The 27,859-nt window shown below is 46.1% G+C and overlaps 1 protein-coding gene across 1 annotated transcript; it reads left to right on the top strand.

Moving 5' to 3' along the window:
* The first annotated feature begins 1,686 nt into the window (after positions 1 to 1,686).
* FAM236B (family with sequence similarity 236 member B) lies at positions 1,687 to 27,859 on the top strand. The gene is made up of 3 exons (XM_010368555.2): positions 1,687 to 1,816; positions 27,283 to 27,446; positions 27,601 to 27,859. Exons 1-3 carry the CDS (start codon positions 1,712 to 1,714, stop codon positions 27,626 to 27,628), a joined length of 297 nt encoding a protein of 98 aa, XP_010366857.1. The 5' UTR covers positions 1,687 to 1,711; the 3' UTR covers positions 27,629 to 27,859.

Here is a 27,859-nt window from a genome sequence, read left to right as displayed (position 1 = left end):
AAATAAATCCTAGATCCAAGTGCAAATTGCAAAATATTAAAACCTACAAACAACAGAAGAGAACATCTCTGTTGTGAGGCTAGGCAACGATATCTTAGGTAGGACACATGAAGCATGAATCACACTGGAAAAATGATCAATGGACTGCTATCAAAATTCTATTAAACATATACACTTTGGGTTCTCAAAAACCAGGGTTCCGTGTCTCTGTGAGGCACAGCTTTTCAGGTTCCTGTACTGGAACCTTGTGACTGACTTTGACTTCTATTAAACCCTAGAACAGAAAGCCAGGCCTACATATTTTCAGTTGCAAAAATTCACGGTATTGTCTTGGGCTTCGACTTGTGATGCTCTCCCTTTTCTCTATTTCTTGACCAATTTCCTTTGTCCCTCCTTTCAGGCACGCCTCCTCTGGGAACTCTTCACTGACTCCGTTCCAATTCCCAAGGCTGAGTGACTGCCCGCCTCCCCAGTCCTCCCATAGCCCCATGATCGTCTCTCCATCACTCCCTGTTACATTCATGCCTCTCTCGGTTTCTCCCTCACAGAAGAGCTTGAAGCAGAGCCTCACTCAGGGCACGGCCCATGATAGGTTCACAGAGATCAGCTCTGCAGCCTCAGGGTTATGTAAGAGATGCTTTCCTAAACAGCACTATTATTTCAAAAGCCAAATAAAAGACTCTGAGGCCACCTACTTCCACTTTCCCTTCAGGGTACTGTTTGCAGGGAGTTCCTGTGAAGTCAGCGGTGCAGACCCCACAGACCTGTTTAGTAAACAGGGGGCATAACTTGGCAGCATTGCTTGTAACCCAAATGTCAAAGCCTGATTTTGACATAGCAAAACTAGGCAACAGGGAACTTTCACCTCTGCTGTTGTACTTTCTTTTGTTTGTTTGTTTGATTTGTCAGTTTGTTTTTGAGACAGAGTCTCCTTCTGTCTCCCAGGCTGGAGTGCAGTGGAGTGGTGTGATCATGGCTCGTTGCAGCCTCCGCCTCCTAGGCTCAAGCAATCCTCCCCCCTCAGCCTCCTGAGTAGCTGGGGCTACAGGTGTGTGCCACCATGCCAAGCTACTTTTGAAATGTTCTGTGGGGGCAGGGTCTCCCTGTGCTGCCCAGGCTGGTTGGCTGCTCTACTTTCAAGTCACCCCAGGCCAGGCCCTTCACCTCTCACTCTCTCTCACATTTTCCAAGCCCTCCAGGCCCTAAACCACCTGACACTGACTGTTACACAGACATGGAGCCTCACACAAACCTCTGAAAAGAAAACTGCTGTTGATTTGGACTCTGAATACCATTACTCAGCTCACCCTCCTTGCTGTGACAACTCATTTGGACTCATACACCTGCCCAGGGCAACCATGTACATAATCCTGTGAATCAAAGGCAGGAGAGCACCCACATGGACACTCTGGTCTGTGGCATCCCCACCAAATGATGACTCACCACCAGCTTGAAGACCTCTGCTTTTTCCACTCGGCAAGGAGAAATGTGGCTCAAGCCTGCTGAGAGGGCCAGGAAGAAGAAGCAAAGGAAAGAATGATTGGAGGAGTGGGAGTAAGAGATACAGAAACAGGTGGAATGTGACATACCAGAAATGTATCTGCTGCTAGAGCACGAGGCTATAGGAGGGAGGGACGATGGGGCAGGGGTAGAGGGGCTGAATGGGGCATGGAGGGGGCAGGCCCTCGGCCTCTTTGCACCCGGCAGAGTGATGAGCTTCGCCGGTGTCTTCATTGAAGTCCTGTTGGTCCCTACCGGCACATTACACACTCCTGGAAGCATGATCTTCACTTCCTTCCTTCCACATGCTGACCTGGTGAGTCTGGCTTCCCTCCATTGTCCTGGAATGTCCCCTAGGAGGCTGGGCTTTGGTCTGTGCAGGTCAGTGCTGCATCCCCAAGCCATGGAAGAGGGCCAGAGATGCACACAACAGTTGCGTCACAGAAGCCAGGGATGGGAGGGACCGTTAGGATCTGGCTATTTAGTCTGTCTTTCAGAATGTGAAAGGGCCCCTAAAAGACCTTGAGGAATGGGTGGCTGTGTCTGACGCCATGGAGGACCCATCCAGTGGCACAGCCTTGCCCAGGGAACCTGCTCTTCCGTGAGGGTCTTGGAGGATCCGGTTCCAGAGGGCCCTGGCATGTTTCACCAAGTGCTTCAGGGGAGAGATCCTTCGGAGCCAGCCTCTGCCCCTCTCACTGCTCACCACCAAGCCCATCCGCCTCCCCTTCCTGTTCCACCAAGAGAACCTCAGGCCAAGCCAGAAATCCCCAGGGCTCCCGAGGGTCCACTTGTCACTCTGCTTTCCTCCCTAGGGGAGGATACCGGACACACGAAATCTGAGACCACCGGAGCCACAGACACAGAGCCATGAACGGTGACCGAGCCCCCTCTGCTGCTCCATGCCCCTGCTCGCCCCAGTGTCCCAGTCGCCGGGCCTGAAATAAATGCTGGCACGCTTGACTGTTTTTGCTTTGTGGCATTTGATGTAACTTTCAACACGTCGGGTGACCTGGGGGTGGTCAGTTTTGGCGGCGGTGGAGTTGTGGAGGGAGAGAGCTAGCATCTTCCTTAGCCCTGTTAGGCTGCCCGCCCTCCTCCTCGAGGCAATGCTGCTTGTTACTAGGTCCTGGTGACAATGGGCTATGGCCAATCAATGGTGAGTTTTCCACAGCTCTCAGCTCTGACCCTGGCGTGGCACTTACATGCAGGAATGAGGATGGAATAACATCTCTCTTCCCCTCAGCAATGCACATGGTCTTCATATCTGAGGAAAACTGGGCGGTGCTTATATGCGGAGATGAGAGGGTCATGTGGAGGAAGAATCTGTGGATCTCAGAAACGGCCTTAACCCCTATACTGACAAAGAGTTCCCAAGCCCCCCTACTCCACCACAAGACAGAGACCCCTTCCAACACACGGCTTTGTCTCCAACTATGCATTGTTCCTTTCCATAAGATGAGGACTTTATTTTTTTTCTTTTGCCTTCCTAAGGTGACCTTGATATGTGTTGCAATACAGGATCAGCAGGAGAATTCTGAAAGGGGTGTTGGAGCATAATTGTCCCTAGGGGTTAACTAACAACCATGGAGGAGGCCCCGTTAAAAACTGCAACACCAGGAGTCGCCAAAGTAAATGGACAAGGATATTGGATGTGCTTTTTAGCATCACGAAGCCTAACTAGGACACGGGAACACCAAAATTCTCTCTCCCCCTCCCCCATCTCATGGAGTCCTCTATGCAAAGCCAAGGGAGAAATAAAAATGCTTTCATAGGGCCTGCTGAGTGAATTACTCACCCTCTGGTTCTTCAGATGTCCAGGGCCTTTAAGCTCAAATGAAATCCAGATGGGATAAGGTTCAGGTAGGCGACAGCATTTGGAAGTCCCACAGCCCCTTTTCCTATATTCCCAGGGAACAGCCACGGTGAGACCCATAAGTACTGAACAGACGAAGCTGCTAATTATGGAGTGATGGAATTCTTTAGATCCCACATCTCTGCAGCTTTTTCGACGGCACAGGTACCACCTATCTCCCCACAATGCCTCTGTCCTCCTGAGCTGGGCCCTACCTAACTCAGTGGGCGAAGTTCAGCTCCATGTCGCTGCTTCTCCAAAAGGGGCTAGGACTTCACATCATGGGGATTAGCCCTGTCCAAAAGAGGAGCAGCGTTCCACCTCCCTAGGGCTGGGGGCCTGTTGGGTGTTCATTCCTTCATAGCTGCTGTCATAACCATGAGCTCAGTCATTGCACTGGTAAGGAAGTGTCAGGGAGAGTGTGCATGGGCATGCTTGTGCTTGTGTGTGTGCGTATTTAGGATGTGAATACTTGTTGAAACAAGAAATGATGTGGGGAAATCTGGTGGATAGGGCACAACTTGGCAGTCACACTTGAAACCCAAGTGGCAGAGATGGGATTTAAAGGTAGTCAGATTCAGCAACAAGGAGCCCTTCTCCCCAGCACCACACTCTGTCCAGGGCTCTCCAATCTGATCCTAACATTGTCCAAGTCTGCTTTGCCCAGAACCATATGCCCACTACCCACCAGATGCTGACTGACTCCCACACTCCTACCCATCATCTCCTGAAAGGAATACCTCCACTGCTGATTTGACCTCTAGTTGCCATCGTCCACCTCAGGCCCTCTTGGCTCGGATGGACCATGCGGACTTCTCTGCCTTCCTCATTGCGCAGGCCAATGGACTCTGCAGCCTCACAGCAGAAGATGCTTTCCTCTGCCAGTCCTGTATGCACAGGAGATTCGACTCCTGTTGAAATTTGATCCCCAAGGTGGTGGTGCTGGGAGGTGAGGCTTAGTGTAAGGTTGTTGGTGTCATGAGGGCTCCGCCTTTGTCCCTGTAGGTGTCTTGGTGCTCTCCTCACAGTAGTGTGTGAGTTCTTGCTCTGGCGAGACTGGATTAGTTCTCACAGGAATGGACAAAGTGCCCAAGAGAGTAGGTTGCTATACAGCCAGGACGTCCCTCGGGTTTCCTCTCATTGCATGTGTCCGCTTCCCCCTTGACCTTCCTCACCACATTATGACACAGCACACAAGCCCTCGCCTGAAGCTAGGGCCACGCCCTTCAACTTTCCAGCCTGCAGAACCATGAGCTAAATAATTTTTTTTTAAATTTACAAATCGCACAGTCTCATGTATTCTGTTATAGCGACACAAAACAGATGCTCATGCATCTCGGGAGGAGGCCCATTACCCATTGCATGAAGAACCATTTGAGCATACAGGGCAATCACATGCAGGAAGGGGAAAAGACAGGTCAGCAATAGGGGAAGGCATGGGTCGTCAGCTTTACACCTTTGTTTCTGAAATACGACTGTGCCCGAGTTATGAGTTCTTTTCCTTTGCTTATACCTCCCCCCGACCCATGTTTACATCACCTGACAATCCCCGTGCCTGAGGGATGTCTCAGGTAGGTCAGTAAAGTGGACAGTGCCTCAGAAGAAGGTGTGGGGTCAGAAATTCCACTGCTCTGGGATCACCCAGCACTTCCAGTGAACAGAAGACCATTGGACTGTGTAAATGAGCAAGAGATTAAGCTTGTTTTTCTGCGCCACCCATTCTCAATCTCTCCGGTGCTACGTTCCCGTGAATCCTGGGCAACCTTACCGAGGTAGTAACATTTGTACTTAGCTCCAAGAAATGTTACACAGCCTGCTGTGTTACAGGAGCGTCACCTGTTCTCGTTTTATTATTCCACCATCCGGATCAAGGTGAGTGGTGTGATCACCATTCTGAGGTCGCATCGCCAGCACAAGAGGGAGCCAAGATACAGTCCCTGGTTGATCTGAGGCAAGGACCCTTCCATTACAGCAATGCAGTCAAAGAGCCACTGTCACCAACTAGAAATCTAGGGGCTCCTAATGGACTGTGAGGTACAGCCCATGCTCTTGGTGATGGGGACACTGTACTTGCAGTCCTACATGCAACAAAGCTAAAACATTGATGGAGTCAGGGTTCCCAGGTAACAGGGTGCTTGGAGGCAGTTCCCACCACACAGTGCCCAATCTCCTCTCACACTGCACCCACTGGGGAATTGTTTTGACTGGTAAAAATGACAGTGTGACTTAATGGGGAAAAAACTGCATCTGCTGTGCCCCTCCTCCAGCGCTCCCCATGGTCACCTGAGGTAATTCTACAGACCTCCAGAGTACTCCTGAGAACAGTCGGAAGACTGCTGGTCTCCTACAAAAGATGGAGCCTAATCGTGGGCCTTCCAGACACATACTAATGAGTGATGGGACCTCACATTGGTCATATCAAATCACATTCATCTGTTTTATTTCCTGTAGGGGGAAAGCTGCATCTCCCTGGATCCCCCAGAGTGGTGCCCTCAGCATCACAGGGTGGGCAGCTCAAACTTTAAGCCATCCCAAGGGAGAGCACCCGCTCCAAGACCACTCTCATAAAAGGCTGACCCATCCATCCTCCCTGCACTGATTACAAAGAGGGACTTGGCTTTCCTGGGACTCCAGCATGAGGAAGTGTAATGAGATCATGCCAGTGAGGGTCAACGTGGGCTTTGCTTGTTTCCGTGACCCTGCCAGTTATTTTATTCATTCACTGGCCATCTTTAGACACCCATAGTCTCAATCCGAAAATAGATGGGCATAGGGAGAAAGTGTACCCAAAGAAGATGCACTCACTCACTCGTGGGTTTTAAAGTTTGTGGGGAAAATTAGTGGAAGAGGGTTTGGAGGGAAGTGGCATTATTTGAGAGAGGCTTTTCATAGGATAGACAGAATGGTGCTGTCTTAGGTTGGAGGTGGGCCTGGGGCAAGGTCCAGAGAGGGGCCAAGGATGACACCCAGGTTTCTGGTTTGAGTGACTTGTGGCCCTGGGGTACCATTGACCAAAATAGGGACCACATGCAGAGGAGGAGAATTCAGTGAAAGGCTGAAGAAATCGGGTCTAGTCTTCGGTTCTGCTAAGATTCATACAGCTGATGGGTTGCTGAGAAGCTACGTTGAACATACTTGGCAATCATACAGGAAATAACCAGAATTCTAACCCATTCAGGAAATTTATACACATCCTGTTCTTGTTTCAGCTTGGTTTGCAGTTTTTTTACATACGCGATAACACAAGTATGTTTTGGTGTATGGTGCAAAGGTGAGGCTCAAAACTGGTGGTGCTCGACCATGTTGGGTAATATTTGTAGGCTGTCCCAGGCCCTAATGGGCCACTTAAGGGTGGACAAGACCTGTATTGCAGAGACATCATTAACCATTGGCACACACCATGGAGCATGGATTAGGAGGCTTTGGCCTTGGTTCACTTATTCATCACTGTCCTCTGGGGATTGTGAGGGGAGGGTGAACAGCCTCCTCCCAGAGGTAGGAGCTAGACGGAACTTATTCACTTGCTGTGAGAACTGGATGGGATACAACGTGTGGGGGCATGCCAGGCAAAACCTGGTTCCCAGTAACACTGACTTCCCACATCTACTGAGAGGACAGGAGCTATGGATTCTTTGGGTGGCATTTGTAACTCCACTGTGAATAGTATCATCGGTGGGCATTTAATGATTAGTAGTAATATCGATGACCATTTATCTCATAATACACAGCTCTGGCATGTTTTCTGCAATTGCCTGGATGAGTAGTCTGTTGAACTTGCACCGTGTTCCTCATGTTCTTGTTTTGTTTTTTTGTTTGTTTGTTTGTTTATTGTTGTGAGTACAGGGCGGGTGTATCTCACTTTCTAATATCTTCCAGGGCGTTGGGAGTTTTCTCATTACTCCTCACAGCAGTCCTGGGTGGTTGAGAAGGACCGATGCTATTACTCTTTGTGGGGGCAGGAAAGAAAGCGTCTCACAGAGGGGTTGTGAAGATTACATGGGTTGCCCCCTCCACAGAGCAGCTGGTGTTGTACTGGGCCTAGAGGCAACATCCATCAGATTCCTTGAGATCAGGCCCTTTGGGATACGCTTTGGATGCCATTTGTCCCCAGGTCATCATCCAGCAGCAGTCATTTACATGATGATACTAGTAATAGCTGCTAAGCCTGAGAGGGCATTGATAAGAGCTATGGGCTGCTGAAATGATTGCTGGAGGTATATCTCACCCCCTTTCCTTTTATTCCAGCTGGGATCAAAGAACTCACCTTTCCCACACTTGCAACGGTGGCTCAGAACTGTTATCTGGTTATTAGAGAAGTGGCCAGGAGACAGCCAGTTACTTAGACAAAGTCACAGTTAGTGGTGGGTCTTGTCCTGGCCCTTAGATCTCCCAACCCTCACTACAGTGTCCTGTCCAGCAGGCCCATTATTGTGCCCCTTCTTCTGCCATTCCTTGTCTTGTGGGCTTTGAAGTAGGCACTCTCCTCTGAGGACAAAAGAAGGCTTGTTCTGCTACATGCTGTGTTCCCTCTGTGTCTAGGAGGAGGCCAGTATGAATAGGGCTTTAATGTTGGCCTATAGCCTGCCATGGGCCCACGTCATTGCATAGCTTTCCAGTTAGGCACACATAGGTTGGGATCTTGGATTAGAATCTGGGGACAAATCCCTGCACCTTTTCTTAGCCCAGCTTTCTGCATTTGAACACTGGGGTAAATAGGAGGAGTGACGTCAGCAAGATGGCTGAACAGATGATCCCACAGTATCACTCTTCCTACAGAAGTATAACTACAAATTAATCAAAGACAAGAAAACCACCCTGATTTCACTAGAACTTGGGGGAGAAGCAAGGAAACTTTCTGGGATGACAAAATTGAGAAAAGCCACAACCAGTAAGAGGAACAACAGTCACGTTAGACTGTGCCACCTCCTCCCCCAAACCAGCATAATGCTACTCACAGAGAATTTCTCTAGACCCACAATTTCTGAGGTGGGAGGAGGGAATTGGAGGTGGACATGTGAGCTCCCCATCAGTCTGGGAATCTTCATGGGAAATTCCCTCCAGCCCTATCCCACGGGTACCCTTCAGAGTTCCAGAAGAGAGCTAAAACACCTGGGGTGAGTTGGGAACAGAAAGTGGGTGCACTGATCACAGCAACTCTGACGTGGATCTTCACAGCTGCTCTGTGCCACGATCAGTGGGCATGCCAATGCTGAGGAGACTGGCCAGAACCATAGCACTGCTGGGGGCGCAACACACAGGAAGGCCCAAATCCTTGGCCAGATTTCCCACTAAGCCCATGTGATCACCTGGAGCCTTCCCTTGTCCTGGAAAGAACTAAAAGGTTGTCAGTAATGGGCCAGTGTTCACTTAAGCCTTCCCCAGACCAAGAAATAGTGGCAGGGCAGCAACATAGTTCCAGTGGAGCATTTAAGTTCTGGTGCTCACAGTAAGTCTTTTCCAGACTGAAAGCAACAGCTGAGCAGGGATTAAGTTCCAATATTAAGTAGTAAAGGTTTAACACCACCAAGGAACGGCTGCAAAACCTGGAAGAGGTGGGCATCTCCTCAAACACACAGACATCAACATAAAGAGACAAGGATTGTGAAAACTCACAAAATATGACACGCCAAAAGAAACCAAACAAACTCCAGTAACAGACCCAGAAAAATTGAAGATCTGTGGAATGTCTGACAGACAATTCAGAATAATCCTAAAGAAGTTTGGGGAAGTACATGACAATATGGATAACAAATTAAATAAAATTTGAATAACAATCCAGGAACAAAACAAAAAGTTTGACAAAGAAATAAAAACAATAAAAAAAAAAAAAAGAAAAAAACAGAAGCCCTAAAATAGAGAATACAGTAACTGAACTGAAAACCTCATTAGAAAGGTTTAACAGCAGAGTTGACCAAACAGAGGAAAGAATCTGCAAGCTCCAAGGCAGAACATATATAGAGGAGGAAAAGGACAAAAGCATTTTAAAAGAGGGAAGAAAGCCTTTAAGAATTATAAGACATCATCAAGAAAATTAGGTTCTGCATAATAGAAATTGCTGAAGAAGACGAAAATAAATAAATAAATAAATAAATAAATAAATAAAAAAAAACAAGGTCTAGAAAGCATATTTAGAAAAATAATGGCTGAAATTTCCCAAATCTGGAGAAAGATCATAGCATTCAGGTACAGGAAGCTCAGAAGTCACAAATAAAATTCAACCCAGAGACAAATTCCCCAAGGCACACCATATTCAAATTATTTAAACAAATCAAAGGCAAAGAAAAATGCTCAAAGCATCAAGAGAAAAACAACATATCACACTCGATGGATCACCAATACAGCTTTCGGTGGATTTCTCACCAGAGACCCTGCAGGCCAGGAAAGGGAGAAATGATGCATTCAACGTGATGAAGGGGAAAAAACTGTCAGTCAAGAACACCGTATTCAGCAAAGCTATCCTTCCAAGAAAAAAGAAAGAAAAAGACTTCCTGAGACAAAAAGAAAAAACAGAAAAGAAAAAAGGTGAGAAAAATCATCAACACAACACCTGTCTTACAAGAAATGCTAGAAAAGAACACTAACATGTAACAAAAATATATATGAAGGTATAAAACTCACGGGTAATAGTAAGAAAGCAGACAAATTTACAATCCTGTAATATTATCATCACGGGTTGCCAAATACATCTTAAGTATGAAAGATGAAACTTTCATCTTGAAACCTAAAAGACAAAACTGTTCAAAACAGTAATAACTACAACAATTGGTTAAGAGATAGGAATATAAAAAAGATGTAACTTAAAACATCAAAAAGTCAAAGTGTGGCGGGAGGGACGCGCTAAAGTGTAGAGTTTGTTTTTGTTCATTTTTCCTGTGATTAAAGTTCAACTGCTACCTGTTTAAAATAACCTGTTGTAATTATAAGACATATTTTGTACATCGCATCATGGTAACCACAAAGCAAAAACCTATAATAGGGACACTAAAATATAAATAGCAAGGAATCAAAATTTGCTACTAGAGAAAACCACATAACAGCAAAAGAAGACGGTAAGAGCAGAACAAAGGAAGAACAGATCTACAAAAATAAAAATAAAAACAAAACAGGTAACAAAATGGTAGTGTTAAACTTTTACCTGTCAATGATAAACTTGAATGTAAATGGACTAAGTTCCACAATTAAAAGACATAGAGTGGCTAAAAACACAAGCCCCGACTATATACTGTCTAAAAGAAACTCACTTCACCGACAAAGACACACACAGACTGAAACCAAAGGGTTGGAAACAGACATTCCATGCAAATGGAACCCAAAACAGAGTGGGGGTACCTCTATTTAGATCAGATAAAACAGACTTAAAAAGAAAAAGACAAAGAAGGCCATTATATGATGTTAAACAGGTCAATAAAGCAAAAGGATATAACAACTGTAAATATATGTGTTTGTATATATATACATATGGTTTTTAACAATTGTATATATAGTAATATATATTACAAAATATATATTTTTAACAACTGTAATACATTTGTAACATATATTTCATTGTTAAATATATTTTTAACAATTGTAAATATATATATATTGTAAATATAATAGTAAATATATATAGTAAATATATATAAAGTAAATATATATATAGTAAAAATATATATATTTATAAGTGTTGTAAATATATGCACCCAACACCAGGGCATCCAAATATGTAAAGTAAATATTAAAAGACCTAAAAGGAGAGATTGACTATAATACAATAATCGTGAGGGACTTTAATACCCCACTTTCAGCAGTGGACAGATCATCCAAACAGAAAATTAACGAAGAAACGTTGCCATTAAACTGCACTCTAGACCCCATGGACCTAACAGATATTTACGGATCGTTCCATCCAAAAGCCACAGAATACATATAGGAAATGCAGTTCTAAGAGGAAAGTTTATAGCATAAATGCCTGTGTAACAGAAGTGGAAATATCTCAAATAACCTAATGTTATGCCCCAAGGAACTAGAAAAAGAACAAAAAAACCCAAAGTTAGCAGAAGAAAAGAAATAACAAAGATCAGGGCAGAAATAAACAAAATAGAGATTTTAATAAAACAACTTAAAAATCAAAAAACAAAGAGTTAGCTTTTTAAAAGATAAAGAAATTGGCAAATCTTTAGCTAGACTAACTTAGGAAAACAGACAGAAGACTCAAATAAAAACAGAGATAAAAAAAGGAAACATTACAACTGGCACAACAGCGGTGGAAATGATGATAAGAGACTATCATGAACAACCATCTGCCAAGAAATTCAAAATCTAGAAGAAAGAGCTAAGTTCCTGAACACATACAAGCCACCAAGATTGCATCACAAAGAAATAGAAAACCTGAACAGAAACAATAAGGAATAATAACATTGAAGCAGGAGTAAACACTCTCCCATCAAAGAAAATTCCAGGACCTGATGGATTTGCTGGTGAATTCTACGAAACATGTAAAGAACTGGTACCAATTCTTCTCAAAGGCTAAAAAAAAAAAAAAAAAAAAAAAATGAAGAGGAGGGAATACTTTCAAAAACATTTTATGAGGCCAGCATTACCATAATTCCAAAGCCAGACGAGGACATTACAAAACAAGAAAGCTAAAGACCAGTATCCCTAATAAGCATGGATGCGAAAACCCTCAACCAAACACTAGCAACACATTAAAAACATCTTCCATCATGACCAAGTGGGATTCATACCAGGGATGCAAGGTTGGTTCAATATATGTGCAAAGTAATAAAAGTGATGCCTCACATCAACAGAACAAAGGACAAAATCCATACACTCATTTCAAGAGATGCTGAGAAGCATTCAAAAATTTCAACATCCCTTCATGATAGAAACTCCCAGCAAAGTGGGCATAAAAGGAACATACCTCAACAAAATAAAGGCCACATATGATAAACCCAAAGCTAATATCACACTGAATAGGAAAAAGTTGGAAGCTTTTTCTCTTAGAAAGTAAAGAATGCTGACTTTCACTGCTTAAATTCAACTTAGTGTTGGAAGGTCTAGCCGGACCAATTAGGCAAGAGGAAGAAATAAAGAGCACCTGTATTAGTCTGTTTTCACACTGTTGATAAAGACATGCCCGAGACTGGGTAATTTATTTTTTAAAAAGGGGCTTAATGGACTAACAGTTGCACGTGACTAGGGAGTCCTCACAATCACGATGGAAGGCAAAAGGCACATCATACACGTCGGCAGGCAAGAGAGAAAATGAGAGCCAAACGAACAGGGAAACACCTTATAAAACCATCAGATCTCATGAGACTTATTCACTACCACGAGAACGGTATGGGGGAAACCGCCCCCAAGATTTTATTATCTCCCACCAGGTCCCTCCCACAACACGTGGCAATGATGGGAGCAACAATTCAGGATGAGATTTGGGTGGGGACACAGCCAAAGCATATCAGCATCCAACCGGAAAGGAGGAAGTCAAATTGTTCCTGTTTGCAGATGACATGGTCTTATACAGGGAAAACCCTAAAGACTCCACCAAGTAACTATCAGAACTAATAAGTGAATTTGGTAAAGTCGCAGAATATAAAATCAGCATACAGGAATCAGTAGCATGTCTGTTTGCCAATAGCAAACTATCTGAAAAAGAAATCAAGAAAGTAATTCCATTTACAATAGCTACAAAAAAATAAAATAAAATAAAATCCCTAGCAATAAACTTAAGCAAGGAGATGAAAGAGCTCTACAGTGAAAACTATAGAACACTGATAAAAGAAATTGAAGAGGACAAAAATATATGGAAAGACATCCCACATTCATGCACGAATTAATATTGTTACAATGTCCATAGTAACCAAAGTGATCTCCATGTTCAACATTTGACATCCCTGTCAAAATACCAATGATCTAGACAGAAAAAAAAAAAAAAATCCTAGATTTGTATGGAGCCACAAAAGATGCTCATAGCCAAACCAGTCACAAGCAGGAAGAACAAAGCTGGAGACAACACACTACCTGACCTCGAAATACACAAAAGCAACCAATACAACAGGACACTGACATAAAATCAGATACATAGACCAATAAAACATTACAGGGAACCCAGATATAAATCCATGCATTAGCAGCCAACTAATTTTCTACACAGGAGCCTAGAACATACATGGAGAATAGGGCAGTCTCCTCAATAGACGGTGCTGGACAAACTGTATGTTCACAATCAGAAGAAAGAAACCAGACCCCTATCTCTCACCATACACAAAAGTCAAATCAAAATGGCTTAAAGACTGCAATGTCAGACCTGAAACTGTGAAACTTCTAGAAGAAAACATAGGGGAAACATTTCACGAAGTTGAACTGGGCAAGGATTTTTTTTTTTTTTTTTTTTTTTCAGTAAGGCCTCGAAAGCATAGGCAACAAAAGCACAAATAGATCCAAAGGATTATATCAGACTATAAAACATCTGCACAGCAAAAGAAACGATCAGTCGAGTAAAGAGACAGCTTACAGAAAGGGAGAAATAGTATTTTCAAACTATGCATCTGACAAGGGGTTAATATCCAGAATATATAAGGAGCCCAAACAATAGCAAAATTCATAATAATTCAATTAAAAATTGGGGAAAATGCCTGAATTGACTTTTCTCAAAAGAAGATGTGCAAATGGCTAACGGATATTTGAAAACACTCAACATCACCAATCATCAGTGAAATACAAATCTAAACCACAATAGGATATCACTTCGCCCCAGTTAGAATGGCTGTTATCAAAAAGACGAAAAGTAACAAATGCCGGAGAGGATGTTGAGAAAGAGGAACACTTATGCACTGTTGGTGGGAATGAAAATTACTACAGTCATTATGGAAAACAGTGTGAAGATTCCTCAAAAAATTAAAAATAGAACTGCTGTGTGATTCAGCAATCTCGTTACTCGGTACATAGTGTAAGAAAAGGAAATCATCACGTTGAAGAGACATCTGCACTCCCGTGTTCGTTGCAGCATTATTCACAATAGCCAAGATATGGAATCAACCTAAAAGCCCATCTACAGATGAATGGATAAAGAAAAATGTGGCTTGTATATACAATGGAATACTATCCAGCCATAAAACAAAATGAAATCCTGTCATTTGAGGCAACATCGATGAACCTGGAAGACATTATGTTAAGTGAAATAAGCCAGGCACAGAAAGACAAACACCACGTGACCTCACTCAGGTGTGGAATCTTAAAAAGTTGATTTCATGGAAGCAGGAACTAGAATAGTGGTTACAAGAAGCTGGGGAGGGAAGGGGGTGTGGGGCAATGGGAGGGGTTGGTAAAGGGTAAAAAGTTACGGGTTAGACGTAAAGAACGAGTTCTGGTGTTCTGTTACACAGTAGAGCGAGTATAGAAAATACCAATGTAGTGTAGACTTCAAGATTTTAAATCTAGAAGATTTTAAATGTTAACACTGCAAAGAGATGATAAATGTTTAAAGTGATGAATATGGTAATTGCCCTGACTTGATGATTATACAATGTATACAGGGGTGGAAACATCACACGGTACCCCATAAATATGTACAATTTTGTGTAAGTAATACATTTTTAAATCGTGAATGAAAAAAAAAATTTCAGAGTGTACCTGAAACTCTTACAGGTGGAAAGCTCTGTAAGGGTAGAGCTCATTATTGTGCCGCCAGCCCTCATTGTGATCTTGGCGCATGGAACTATGGTGATTCTATCCCCAGTGCGCAGAGTATCTCTGACACCTAACTCAATAAGTACTTATTAAATGTAAATAAAACCAACCAAACAAAAAGAAAACTGAGGTGAGTACTAACAACCTCACATGGTTGTGGTGAGGCCTGAATAAAGCAGCCTGTATGAACGCCCCAAATGAAAAGTGTCCATACAAGAAGACACAGGAAATCAAATGCAAACAGAAGTGAGAGACTGGGAGCAAACATCTTCTTCAATTATAACAGACTAAATAATCGTATTTGCAACATACAGAGAGCTTTGATGAGACAACTCAAGAAACACATGCGAGAACAAACAACTATAGAAAAGCTAACGAACAATCTGAGCAGGCCATTTATAGAAATACAAATGGCCACTATGAAGGGAAGAGGAGCTCCACATCACAAGTCATAATGGAATTAAGATAACAATGTGATTCCACTTTTCAAACTGCAACTTGACAAACATTTAAAATTATAATAATACCAATCGGGTATCATATACTGAGGTTCTGACTCTGGTAGTGTGAATTGGCACAGATTCACGCTATGCACCAAATGTGCACTCCACATTTGGAGTGCCATTTGTCAGGGATTAAACGGTTTAAATATATTTACCCTATGGTGCATCCCCAAATTCTTTCTTCCTCCTGACACCAATCATAAGTAGAAGTAGGGTGGGAAAACTGATGCTTCTTAGACTAGAGGCCTGGAGGCTCAGATGCCACTGTCTCAAGGCCCATCACGGGGTCCTAAAAGGGCTCTGTCAAGTCCTTGACAAGCCCTTGAGCATCCGAAAGGCCAGGACCTTGGAAGGCTCCCGTAGGCTGAGCCTGAGCCTTGACTGAGCAGCCCGACTCAAAAATTACAGCTAAAAATCTCAGGGCTCTGTGAGACACAGTTTTCTACATCCACACTTCCCTCAAGCGCCCTACGTTGGCTTCCACTAATGCACAGAAGAGAAACCTGGAGTTTGATTGTGGATCCCCAGCAATGCTGGGGTTCTGCTCACTGGGAATTTAGGAGTAGTTTCATGTCTACTCACTGAGGTTCTTGACATGAAGATGGAGCTGGTGAGGGGAAAAATATAATTGGCAAGTACCCCGGTTTGAATTTCAGTAAACCTTAAAGATAACAATGCACAAATAGATCTTTCCTTAAGTCTTTAGGTTTATATAAGTAGAGTAACGTGAAAATCAGAAAACGTCACTTTCAATTAGTCATTTAATCATCTATGTGAGAGTCGCGTTGTGGGACTGGAAGCTGATTAGAGTGGGTTCAAGGCACACTCGGGAGAGAGGAAAAGGAAGTGATGATACTAGTCAATGAGGCAGCTCAGCACTTGAAGGAGTTTATGAGAATGTATCTTTTTTTTTTTTTTTTTTTTTTTTTGAGACGGAGTCAACTGCTTGAAAAGAGCGTACTCATCTACAGGAGGAGAGGGTGAAGATCCAGGCCAGGGACAGGCGGATGGATTTTCACGGAGGGGACAGGCCCTGAACCAGAGGCCCAGCACAACGAAGAGTTCTGCCGGCCTCTGACAGTAAATCCTTTCAGACACCACATGAACATCGCACTTCTCAGAAAACATGAACTTCCCTGGCATTCCTGCTGCTGCTGAGTCCTGATCTGACTGTATGGAGAAAGCCGCATCCCCCAGACTAGTGCCCTCAACTTTGCAAGGTGGGCAGCTCCAGTTTTTAGCCTTCTCAAGGAAGAGCAAACTCTTGAGGACCCGGTGAGCCTGATTTCCCTCCAGTGTGGCAGATAGTCAGCCCCAGGAGAGCTGGGACCTAGATTTCTAGAGTTCGTTGCTGCATCCCCAGTACCTGCAACTGATTCTGGTGTGCAGATAACAGGCCCTCCGCGAACACCCGATGAATGAAGGAAGCCATGTTAGTGCTGGCTAGAATGATTTTTCCCTATTTTCCTGAACAGGACTGGCTCAGCTAAAGACACTATGCCCTTGGTTTATTTTGCCAACAGCATAGAGGCCCCATCCAGCGGCACAGACTTGCCCAGGGAACCTGTTCTTCTGAGAGGGTGTTGGAGGAGCTGGATCCAGGGAGCCCTGGCATGTTTCACCAAGTGCTTCAGGTGAGAGCCCCTGCTTCTCTCACTGCTCACCGCCAAGCCCACCAAGAGAACCTCAGGCCAGGCCACAATCCCCAGGGCTCCCAAGTGTCCACTTGTCACTCTGTTTTCCTCCCTAGGGGAGGTTACCGGACACTTGGAAGCTGAGACCACGGGGGCTGCAGACACAGAGCCGTGAACGGTGACCGAGCCCCTTCTGCTGCTTCATGACCCTGCTCACCCCAGTGGGCCTGAAATAAATACTGGCACACTTGACTCTTTTGGTGTTATGATATTTGATGTCCCTCTCCACGTGAGTATCCACCTCCTGTGATTTGTGGTTTGCCTCTTTCGGTGGAGGTGGCAGGGAAGGAGGTCGTTGTGGAGAGAGAGTTAGGCACGGGGTACCTAGCCAAACGGGTTGTTGTCCTTGTGCCTTGGAGCAGTACTGCATGTCCCCCAGTCACTTTTGCAACAGCACAATGGTTGATGGACAGTAAACATGCTACTGGTTTCAAACACTTCACATAGGGTGGCTGATGTGCACTGACTGAGTGATAACCCTCGGGCCGGGGAGGAGGGCTGTAGGTTGAGGGACAAGGAGGTGACGTCAGAAGGAGAGAAGATGTCGCAGAATGCACAGGAAAGGCTTCAGAGGCATTAAGTTATAATCTGAGCACAACAACCCCCACCCCAACCTTGGAGAGAGCCCCTCCAACACATGGCCTCATCCATCACCTCAGGTTGTTTATCTCTTATTATGATACCGTGTCTCTTTGTGAGCTGCCCCTGATATGCATTGCAAGAAAATAGCAGCAGTGGGAAGAGCTGAGTCTGGTGGATGCTTCCCAGAAGTGGAAAAAGCCCAGGCTTCTCTGGGATGGCTATGCTCCTGGCTAAGGTTCTGCCATGGGAGTCCAGCCACCTGCAGTCCCGATCCCCATGGCCTAATGGAACCACTGGGTTCCTAGGAAACTCACAAGTTCACCATGCCACCCCCTAGCTTGAGGCATTTGGCTCTGAGACACGTCGGGGAAATGTGGAGTGTTGGGGTCCTGAGAGCCCCTCCTTCTCTTCTGTTTTCTACTTTTAGAGTATTGTACTACTGAAATATTTCAAACCTACAGAAAAACAGAGAGAAGAATACAGCAGCCACCACCCCTACTTAAAAATGCTTTGCTATATGTGCTTCACATCTCTCTCTGCTTTTGAGTTAAATACATTATGGAGACACACAAATCATCCCCAATCTATACTCACTCCTCTCCTCCCTAGAGTAGGTCCCCGATCTTAGGCATCTGAACACCTCTGGGTCTCCACGCAGCTTCAGAGCAGCTCCTTCTCTGGCATGGGTGCTCCTGCATTGCTTTAGAGATGCTTCTGTGATGCCTGCTGGAGAACATGGGGGGATTCTACCCAGAATCCCAACCCAGAGGGCAAAAGCAAGAACATCTCAGCAGCTTTCACAGATAACTCTGGACCCAGCCCTCTCCCACCTATACCCGTGTTCTCCTGAGGTGCACCCTGTCTCAGTGGGAGAGCTGAGCTCTTCACCTCTGTTTTACCGGGAGAGGCCTGGAGCACCATCCTGGGTCCCAGTCCCACCCAAGTGATGGGTTTGCGCTTCAGTCACAGGGAGCAGGTCCATTTTCAGCTGCTGTGACATCTCACGGGCTCAGTGGCGGGGAGTAGCTGGTAGGGACGGGGAGGAAGGCAAGGCCAGGCAGACTTGGGTCCTGGGTCTGCTGGAAGAGAGGTGGGCTCAGATAGATGCAGGCCACATAGCACAGTCCAAGGTGGCCCATCAACCATTTGCTCCGTCAAGGCGGTTGATACCCAAAGGGACTCACTATACTGAGGTGGGTGCAGGAGCAGGTGTGGTGGGCAGCCTTCCAGAATGGCTTTCAAGGATCCCCCTTCCTGGCACCCATGCTCCTCCTACGGATTCCCTCCCCTTGAGGGTGGGCTGGACCTAGTGACTTGCTTCTAACCAACAAAATTTGGCAAAGGTGATGGTGTGTCATTTCCATGCTTAGGCTATAACGAGACTGTGACTTCTGACCTGCTGGCATTCATTCTCTCCCTCAGGCTCTTCTTGTATGCGTGCTTGCCCAGATGGAGAAGGCCAGCCGGCGAGGGGCTGATGAAAGCCTCTGGCCAACAGCCATAGAGGAACTGAGGCCCTCAGGCCAGCGACCCACTAAATCCTGCCAACAATCACATGAGTGAGCTTGGAAGTCTGTCTTTCCCACAGTTGAGCCTACAGATGAGGAACTAGATCCTGCCAACAGCCACATGAGTGAGCTTGGAAGTCGATCCTTCCCCAGTCAGGCCTACAGAGGAGACTGTTGTCCCTGGGCTGGCAGCCTTGTGAGAGACTGGGAAGTAGAGGATCCAGTTAAGCCATACCCGGATCCCTGATCTACAGAACTCTCAGAGAAAAACTGCTTATCATTTTAACTTGAAATGTTTGGGGGAGTTTTTTTTATGCAATAATCAATAACAAGACAGCAGGAATATCTGGGGGCTAGGGACTGGGTGCAAGACACAGAAGGCTCGATTAAGGCTGGGAGGGGTTCTTGGGTGCCAGGGTGGTGCATGGTGCACCCATGTTTTAGTCAGACCTGGGGTCAAGTCCCAGCTTTTTCAGTAAATATCTGTGTGACCTTGGACAAGTATCTTGAAGTCTCCGGCCCCAGTTTAGACCTCTGTAAAATTTGACTGACATTGAACTTCCAGGACCGTTGGAAAGATAAGTGCCGGCTTAAGTAATCCACACGACAGAGTGTGTGATATGTATTAGGCCCTCAGTAAGTGACAGCCATGAATAGTAACATAGTTGACCTGGGACTCTGCATCCTCCTCTTGGGAGCTCCCGGTGACTCCGGGTCATTCCAGTGCCAAAAAACAAAACCCAAAACCCAAAAACAGTGCAGGAAAAATATCTTCCTAGCAAGTAGGACAAAGGCATCTGTTCTCCAGGAAGAGAGGCCCAAAAGAGTGGATACTTTTCCAAAAATTCTGGTGTGAGGGAGGCAGCCCCAGCAGGCTGCAGCTCATAGGCCATATCCCTTATGCAAAGGACCAAATGCTCTCCTCCCTCCCTCCCTAGATTCTTCTCTTCCTCCCTGCCCCCATCCATCCCTTCCTCCCTCTCTCCCTCTGTCACTCCCTTCCTCTCCCTCTCCTCACTTTCTCTCTCTCTCTCTACCTTCCCCTCTCACCGATGCCTGATTCCAATATCTTAACCCCACAGCTCTGCCTCTTTGCACTCATTTGACCCCTACTAGGAAACCCAGCCCTTCTTTATGTCATCCTGGTTTCATTCTAGATGAACCCATATCAATGTCCTCATTATGCACTGTTTGCCAGCTTCCCCGGCCACACAGGATGGTATCCGATCACTGGCTTCTAGGGGACAGCTTGGGTGGGCATCACTCTGACCTCACCATTGCGCTTTAGAGTTGGTGTGTTTAGAAAGCCCAGTGTATGCACTGTAGAAAACTGCACAGGGACGGGAGCCCAGGACTCATCCTGGACCAGCAATGGAGGCTTCCTTCTATACCACCCAGATCCAAATGAGATGATTCTGTAAGAGCCCCTTTCTATCCAGGACATCGTCTCTCATCCCTCAGACTTTCCATCTGGACATCTCAACTCTGTTCCTCTCCTACAGCCTCGTCTTCCTCCACAGCATGGCTAAAATTTGCCTTCAGTACCCTCGAAAATAACTGTTAATTCTGCCCTGCCTCAGGGCCTTTGCATTATGGCTCTCCTCTGGAGCCACCATTTCCTTACTCAGCCTTTCACTTGTCCTTTTGATCTCTGATGTTCCTACCCTCCAAAAGAACACGTCCTTCTTCCCTTGGTAACATGTCTCCTCTCCACTAGGCCAGTCCCAAGCACAGTGTCCTCACTTGACTGTCTCACCATAGTGATACATTTTCTCTCTGTGTTACCTTGAGGAAGTTGCTATACCTTTCTGGGCTTCCATTTCCCTATCTATATGATGAAATATTTGACTAACACACAAACATACTGTGTACTCTTCTCTATCATAGTATTTCTCATGCTAGACTGCCCCATCTGGCAGATTAATTTGCACGACCGTCCTCATCCGGGCTCTCATCGCTGGAGCATGAGCTCTGCCTTGTTAGTCCTGGAACAGCCAGTACCTGGACACAGGGCTTTACCTACAGCGTGGCACCAACAAATCTTTATTGAAGAAAACGAATCAATGAGCATGTGTCCACTAGAGCTTTGCTGTGCCTGGACTCTCCAATCTGGGATAAGGGTGAGAAGTATTCCTTCTATTTCCTCTAGCTTGGAGCCCAGAGCCTCCCGCTCAGCAGGAGCCAGATGTTTTCAATGTCTGGACTCAGAGCTGTCTTCCTGGAGGTGCTGAGGCCTTTTCTCCAGTCCAGAAATGAATCTGGGCTGGCTAAATGTAGGTAGGGCAAGGGATATGAGACTGTGGGACACAGATACGGATGAAGCTGCCACTGCAGCTTAAAAGGCTCAGGCCCAGGGGACAAGATTTGAGGCCACCTTGTTCCCTCCTTCCCTTGGGCTTGGAGGGAGGACCCTTGGCTGCAGTGATACCACCCTCCAACCAATCCGGTGGGTTACGAGGGGCCATAACTTGGAAAATAGCAGTCGAAACCCAAGTGGTCATAGTGGGATTTAATAGAGCAGGGCTTGGTGACAAGGGGACCTCACCTCTAGAACACACACACACACACACACACACACACACACACACACAGAGAGAGAGAGAGAGAGAGAGAGAGAGAGAGAGAGAGAGAGAGAGAGAGAGAGAGAGAGAGAGAGAATGCCAGCCTGGAGCCCCCTGTTCACCACCCATCAGAGGCTGATTCACACACCAAAACACCCTCACACATTATATCCTCAGAAGCACAACACTGCTGCTGATTGGGACCTGGCTGCCATGAACCTCCTCAGGCGGTTTGCTGTGATGACCCATTTGCACAGGCTGTTGATTTCTAGAACTTCTCAGGTTCAGGGGAAGACAGGTTTCATCTGTCAGTGTTAGTCACAGTGCCCTCACTTCACTGGTTCACCATAGTGATACATTTTCTCTCTGTGTTGAGCAAGTTGCTATACCTTTCTGAGCTTCCATTGCCCTACTGACATACTGAAATCTTTGGGTAAATGATCTTCAAATTCTTGTTCTTCTCAGACATTTAGTGACCCCGTGGCTTAGGGGACTGCTACATTCACAGCTACCTGCTGTGTCAGCCAGTTGCCTAGTTGCAAGTGCCCTGGGGGCTACTATGCCTCCCATGAGCCCTAATGCAAGTATTTTCAGTATCCTCTAAGGGTACCCTCACTATCCCCTAAGATACTGCATGACACCATTGGCATCTCACCCTGCCTAAAATGGCTTCTTTTCATATCCCAGAGCTACAGAATGGGTGGACAGCTGACTAGAGTCTCCCAGGCTAGGTCCTCAAGGGACTACACACACACACACACACGCGCGCACACACACACACACACACACACACACATATATATATATATATATATATATATCACTATCTTATGTCCCATGACAGACTTCAGAAACTCTAGGCCAGGGCCTGGACACAACCCAGAAGATCCTCAAGGGCTGGACCTTGGGACTCAGGCTACCCCTGATTGAGCACCCTCATTCTAGAGAACTGCAGTAGAGGAACTCGGGGTCTCCATTGGGACACACGTTTCTAATCCGGCACTGCTTCATGGTAGCCAATCTTGACTGCTACAAGTGCACAGAATAGAAACTGGGTCAGCTTATTTGCAGTTTCCAAAATCACCTCCTTGGCCTGGTCTTTGTGCTTCAAGCGCTGTTCCTCCTCTCCCTTTCCCTGTCTGAATGCTTTCCTCACACATTTCAGGCATCCAATCCTCTGGGAAACCTCCACTGACTCCATTAACATCCCCAAGGCTGAGTGGGTGTCCTGTCTGAGCCTTCTCATGGACCCCGAAACTTCCTCCTGTCACTCTCTGTTGTACTCTGTTGTGCCTTTCTCGGCCTCTCCCCAACCGGCCCACTGGAGGCGACATCTGAGTATGGGCTTGCGGACATGACCAGTCCTGGACCTTCACAGATTCTGTAAGGAAGGCTTTGTCTCAAAACCTTTCATAGATCAACCACCAGATTAGCAAATATTTAAAGGGACGAATAACATCAAGAGAGACGGTGAAGGACAATGAACACTATCCTACACTGCTCCTGAGAATAAATTGCTGCCACCTCTTTTCAGATCCATTTATCAATGGTTACTCAGTGTTGAAATATTTGTAGGGTTTTGTGCCAGAATTCCATTTCTGTGTATCTCTTCTAGAGCAACACATCCTCTGCGAACAAAGATATTGGAAAAACTTTTGAGAACTTTAAAAGCTGGGGAAAAAATGTGAAGGTCCTTGTGTGTGAAAGTAGTTAAAGAATTATGGCATATCACTTAGAACACTATGTAGAAGTTAAAAATGATGAGACAGTTCTCCATGAACTGACAGGAGAAGTTCACCCAGACTTGCTGTAAAATGCAAAAATCAAGTGCCACACAATACGTGCATCATGAGCCAGTATGTATCTTATGGCCCCATAAAAGACAAGCATAGGTTTCTATTAGTACATGTATGTGTATGTAAATGCATTGATTGAGGAATTTTTGAGGAAACATATTAAACCATTACTGAGGGGCTGGTGACGGAGAGGGGTGGACAAGGGAGACTATTGTTTTATCTGTATTGTTTTCGTACACAAGGATTATTTGCATAAATAAGACAATATTGTAAACAGGTGATATACCTGTACTTACTAGGTCTTTAATAAAAAGAAACTGTTATTGTTTGTAATCATAAGAATCACTTCCCCTCTTGCAGGAGCTTCTGCGAAACTCGCTTGCAAGTCAACAAAATTCTACTGAGATCCTGTCACGTACCCAGTGCTTTCACACATATAATTTACCTGTAATTTATCCAGTTCAATCTCGGGGCTGGCAAAATCCAGTTGACCCCTACTCCCTGTAACATCCACTCCAAATTTAAAATATCAACTTTTTCTTGAACCCCAACACACTTGTTTAATCTCAGCTGAGGGAGACATGGTATAAAGCTGGCGGCTGACATGGTAGCCTTTCTCGATATAAATCCCATCCATCTGCAGGGTGGTGTGGGGCGGGTCTTATCACCATCACTCATAGCCCCTCCCTGACTCTTTGCAGAACTCTGGGTCCATTCAAGGCAGTTGCACAGAGGCAGCTTATTTTCTCAAAGGAGATTCAGAAAGAAAAGGAAATGTTACTGGGCGGGACAACAGGGTTGTCCAACTCACCTGCCATCAGGCTTCGGGGACTGAGCAGCCTGGCCTCCTGGGCCAGCCCGGGTCTCATTTCTTTGAAAAATCGCTAGGTTGGTATATTAGTCTTCTCGGGCTGCCATAACAAAATATCACAGGCTGGGTGACTTAAACAACAGACATTTATTTTCTCACAGTTCTGCCACCTGGGAAGTCCAAGATCAAGGTGCTAGCCGATTTGGTTTCTGCTGAAGGCTCTCCTCATGGTTTGCCTCCTTGCTAAGATATCACATGGCCTTTCCTGGGTGCATGCAGTGCAGAGAAGAGGAGACATCCCTGCTGCCCAAATGTCCCTGCAGAAGCACAGTTGTCACTACCTCGAGATATGACACGTACAATGAGCCCCGTGGCGTCTCTTCTCATAAGGACACTGATCCTGTCGGAGCAGGGCTCCACCCTTATGACCTCATTTAACCTTAATTGCCTCCTAAAGGCTCTAGCTCCAGATACAGTCCCATTAGAGGTCAGGGCCTCAATGTATTCATTGCAGGGTGGGGGAACGCAATTCAGTCCACAGCAGTTGGCAAGGTTTTTTGTTGCAGACCCTCACTTTCTGGCGTTTCTGATTCTCTGCTGTCCAAATGTCCCTGCAGAATCACAGATGTCACTACCCTGACATACTGACAGATACAACTGGCCCCGAATCCTGCCTAAAGCCACCTACTACCACATCCCAGGGTTACTAATGAGGAGGTGAATGGGATCGCCCAGCCCAGAGGCCCTGCTGATCGATGTCACTGCCTTAAGCGTCATCATAGATGTCAGAAACCCTGGACAAGGCCCTGGGTGCACGCTGGAATGAATATCTTAAGAGGTCAGATCCTTGGGATGGTTCCCCAGGACTGATTCCGGCCCCTGAGAAAACTCGCCCAAATACTGCCGCAGAAGGGCCTCAGGGACTGGGTGGGGCAGTTTTCTCGTCTTGTTCTGCCACCTGGTGGCAGTTGGCTGCGTCTACAAGGAGACAGGTGGAAGCGCCACAAAATCTGGGCCTTTCTTCCTGGGAATTTCCAGCACTTTGGAACAACCTTCCTGCTTAGAAAATGACTTTCTTTATATGAGAATGAAAGTTGCGCTGGGAGATGACAGTGTAGTTATTTGGGTCTTCATTTCTATTCATTTTTTTAAGTTAACAATTTAAACCCAGCTTTTATCAAGCATTTAAACACAACTTGGTTTAATTGTGTTTGGTCATTTGAATCACATAGCTAGTCATATACAACTATAAGAAACATTACTTGCACTTGTTCATTGGCTCATGCTCAATTAACTCCTAAGTTTCAGTGGAGTGGTATAGGAGAAAATCTAACTGGGGTAGATTCAAGGAGAGAAAGGGGAGATAGGACAGACAGTGAGACCTGCTCACTTCTTGGAGGAATTTCTAAGTATTTCACAACACTTGCCTGGAAATTCACAGGATTTTGGTGAGAATTTTTGTACACATCAGAGGGAATTATGTATTTACATGAAAGCTAAGGGCTCTTTACCGCTGATTTGCACACGAATCCTATGAATCACAGGGCTGTCTGAAACCATTTGAACCCTCCTCTCTGCAGCATACTGTACAAGTGACGGCTCAGGCTGTGCTTCAACACCTCTAATGTTGATCATCCCATTACCTTACAAAGCCAGCGATGGCCTGGCTGTTGGGAAGGACATCTTCGTGTGAATCCCATCTGCAGCATCTGCGGTCATGTTAACCTCTTTCCCGGCTCCTTCCCCTGCCCTTGTCTCTCTGCAATTCTGGGTCCATCTAGAACTCTGCGGTGACACCCCAAGAGCAGATGTGATGGCTGAGGTCCAATCATAGGCTTTCAGTGGATATGTATTCAGGGGGCAAACACATAATGCTGCATTTACCTCCACACTATGAAGATATAAAGAGCCTTCAATACACATCGATTACTCATAAATGTCTACGTCTTATGTATCAGGATCACTCTTACAATTTCATCTGTAAGGTTCAACTATTAAATGTGAGAAAAACAGTGCACAGTAAAGTGACAATAGTGTCCACATGAATGAAGTAGGGTGACCAACCGTTCCAGTTTCCCTGGGACTGAGAGCTTTCCCAGGACAGGGGCCTTTAAGTTGTAAAACTGGAATGGTCCCACTCATGGCAAACTAGGACCATGTGCCACCTCGGCATGCAATGAATCATTCATTGCCGAATAAAATGAACTACCTGTAGAAGACCTCTACACATCACGTTCTCTCGAGGAGGACCCTCGGGGTTGTTTTGCTCGGCAAGCAGAAACGTGACTCAAGCCTGCTGGGAGGGCCAGGAAGAAGAAACAAAGGACAGAGAGATTGGAGGAGTGGGAGTAAGAAACACAGGAACGGACCGAACGTAACATACCACAAATGTATCCCCTACTGGAGCACAAGGCTGTAGGAGGGAGGGACGATGAGGCAGGGGCAGAGGGGCTGAATGGGGCGTGGAGGGGGCAGGCCCTCAGCCTCTTTACACCCGGCAGAGTGATGAGCTTCCCCGATGTCTTCAAGGAAGTCCTGCTGGTCCCTACCGGCACATCACACACTCCCGGAAGCATGATCTTCACTCCCTTCCTTCCACCTGCTGACCTGGTGAGTCTGGCTTCCCTCCATTGTTCTGGAATGTCCCCTAGGAGGCTGGGCTTCGGTCTGTGCAGGTCACTGCTGCATCCCCAGCCCCTGGAAGAGGGCCAGAGAGGCACACAACAGTTACTGGACGGGGTGAAGGAAGCCAGGGATGGGAGGGACCATTAGGATCTGGCTATTTATTCTGGCTTTCAGAATGTGAAAGGGCCGCAAAAAGACGCTGAGGAATGGGTGGCTGTGTCTGACGCCACGGAGGACCCATCCAGTGGCACAGCCTTGCCCAGGGAACCTGCTCTTCTGCGAGGGTCTTGGAGGAGCCGGTTCCAGAGAGCCCTGGCATGTTTCACCAAGTGCTTCAGGCGAGAGCTCCTTCGGAGCCAGCCTCTGCCCCTCTCACTGCTCACCACCAAGCCCATCCGCCTCCCCTTCCTGTTCCACCAAGAGAACCTCAGGCCAAGCCAGAAATCCCCAGGGCTCCCGAGGGTCCACTTGTCACTCTGCTTTCCTCCCTAGGGGAGGATACCGGACACTCAGAATCTGAGACCACCGAAGCCACAGACACAGAGCCGTGAAAGGTGACCAAGCCCCTTCTGATGCTCCATGCCCCTGCTCGCCGCAGAGTCCCAGTCGCCGGACCTGAAATAAATGCTGGCACGCTTGACTGTTTTTGCTTTGTGGCATTTGATGTAACTTTCAACACGTCGGGTGAACTGGGGGTGGTCAGCTTTGGCGGCGGTGGGGTTGTAGAGGGAGAGAGCTAGCATCTTCCTTA

Source organism: Rhinopithecus roxellana, chromosome 7 (genome assembly GCF_007565055.1).
Source record: "Rhinopithecus roxellana isolate Shanxi Qingling chromosome 7, ASM756505v1, whole genome shotgun sequence".
In the NCBI taxonomy this organism is placed as follows: Eukaryota; Metazoa; Chordata; class Mammalia; order Primates; family Cercopithecidae; genus Rhinopithecus; species Rhinopithecus roxellana.
The sequence above is the reverse complement of the archived record's forward strand: the minus strand, read 5'-3'. Positions and strand labels throughout refer to the sequence as shown.

Excerpts from the sequence above, each read along its gene's own strand:
- FAM236B (XM_010368555.2), top strand. The coding sequence starts at position 1,712 with ATGAGCTTCGCCGGTGTCTTCATTGAAGTCCTGTTGGTCCCTACCGGC. Across the intron at positions 1,817-27,282 it reads TCCTTCCACATGCTGACCTG|AATGTGAAAGGGCCGCAAAA; the intron begins GTGAGTCTGGCT and ends TCTGGCTTTCAG. Across the intron at positions 27,447-27,600 it reads TGTTTCACCAAGTGCTTCAG|GGGAGGATACCGGACACTCA; the intron begins GCGAGAGCTCCT and ends TTTCCTCCCTAG.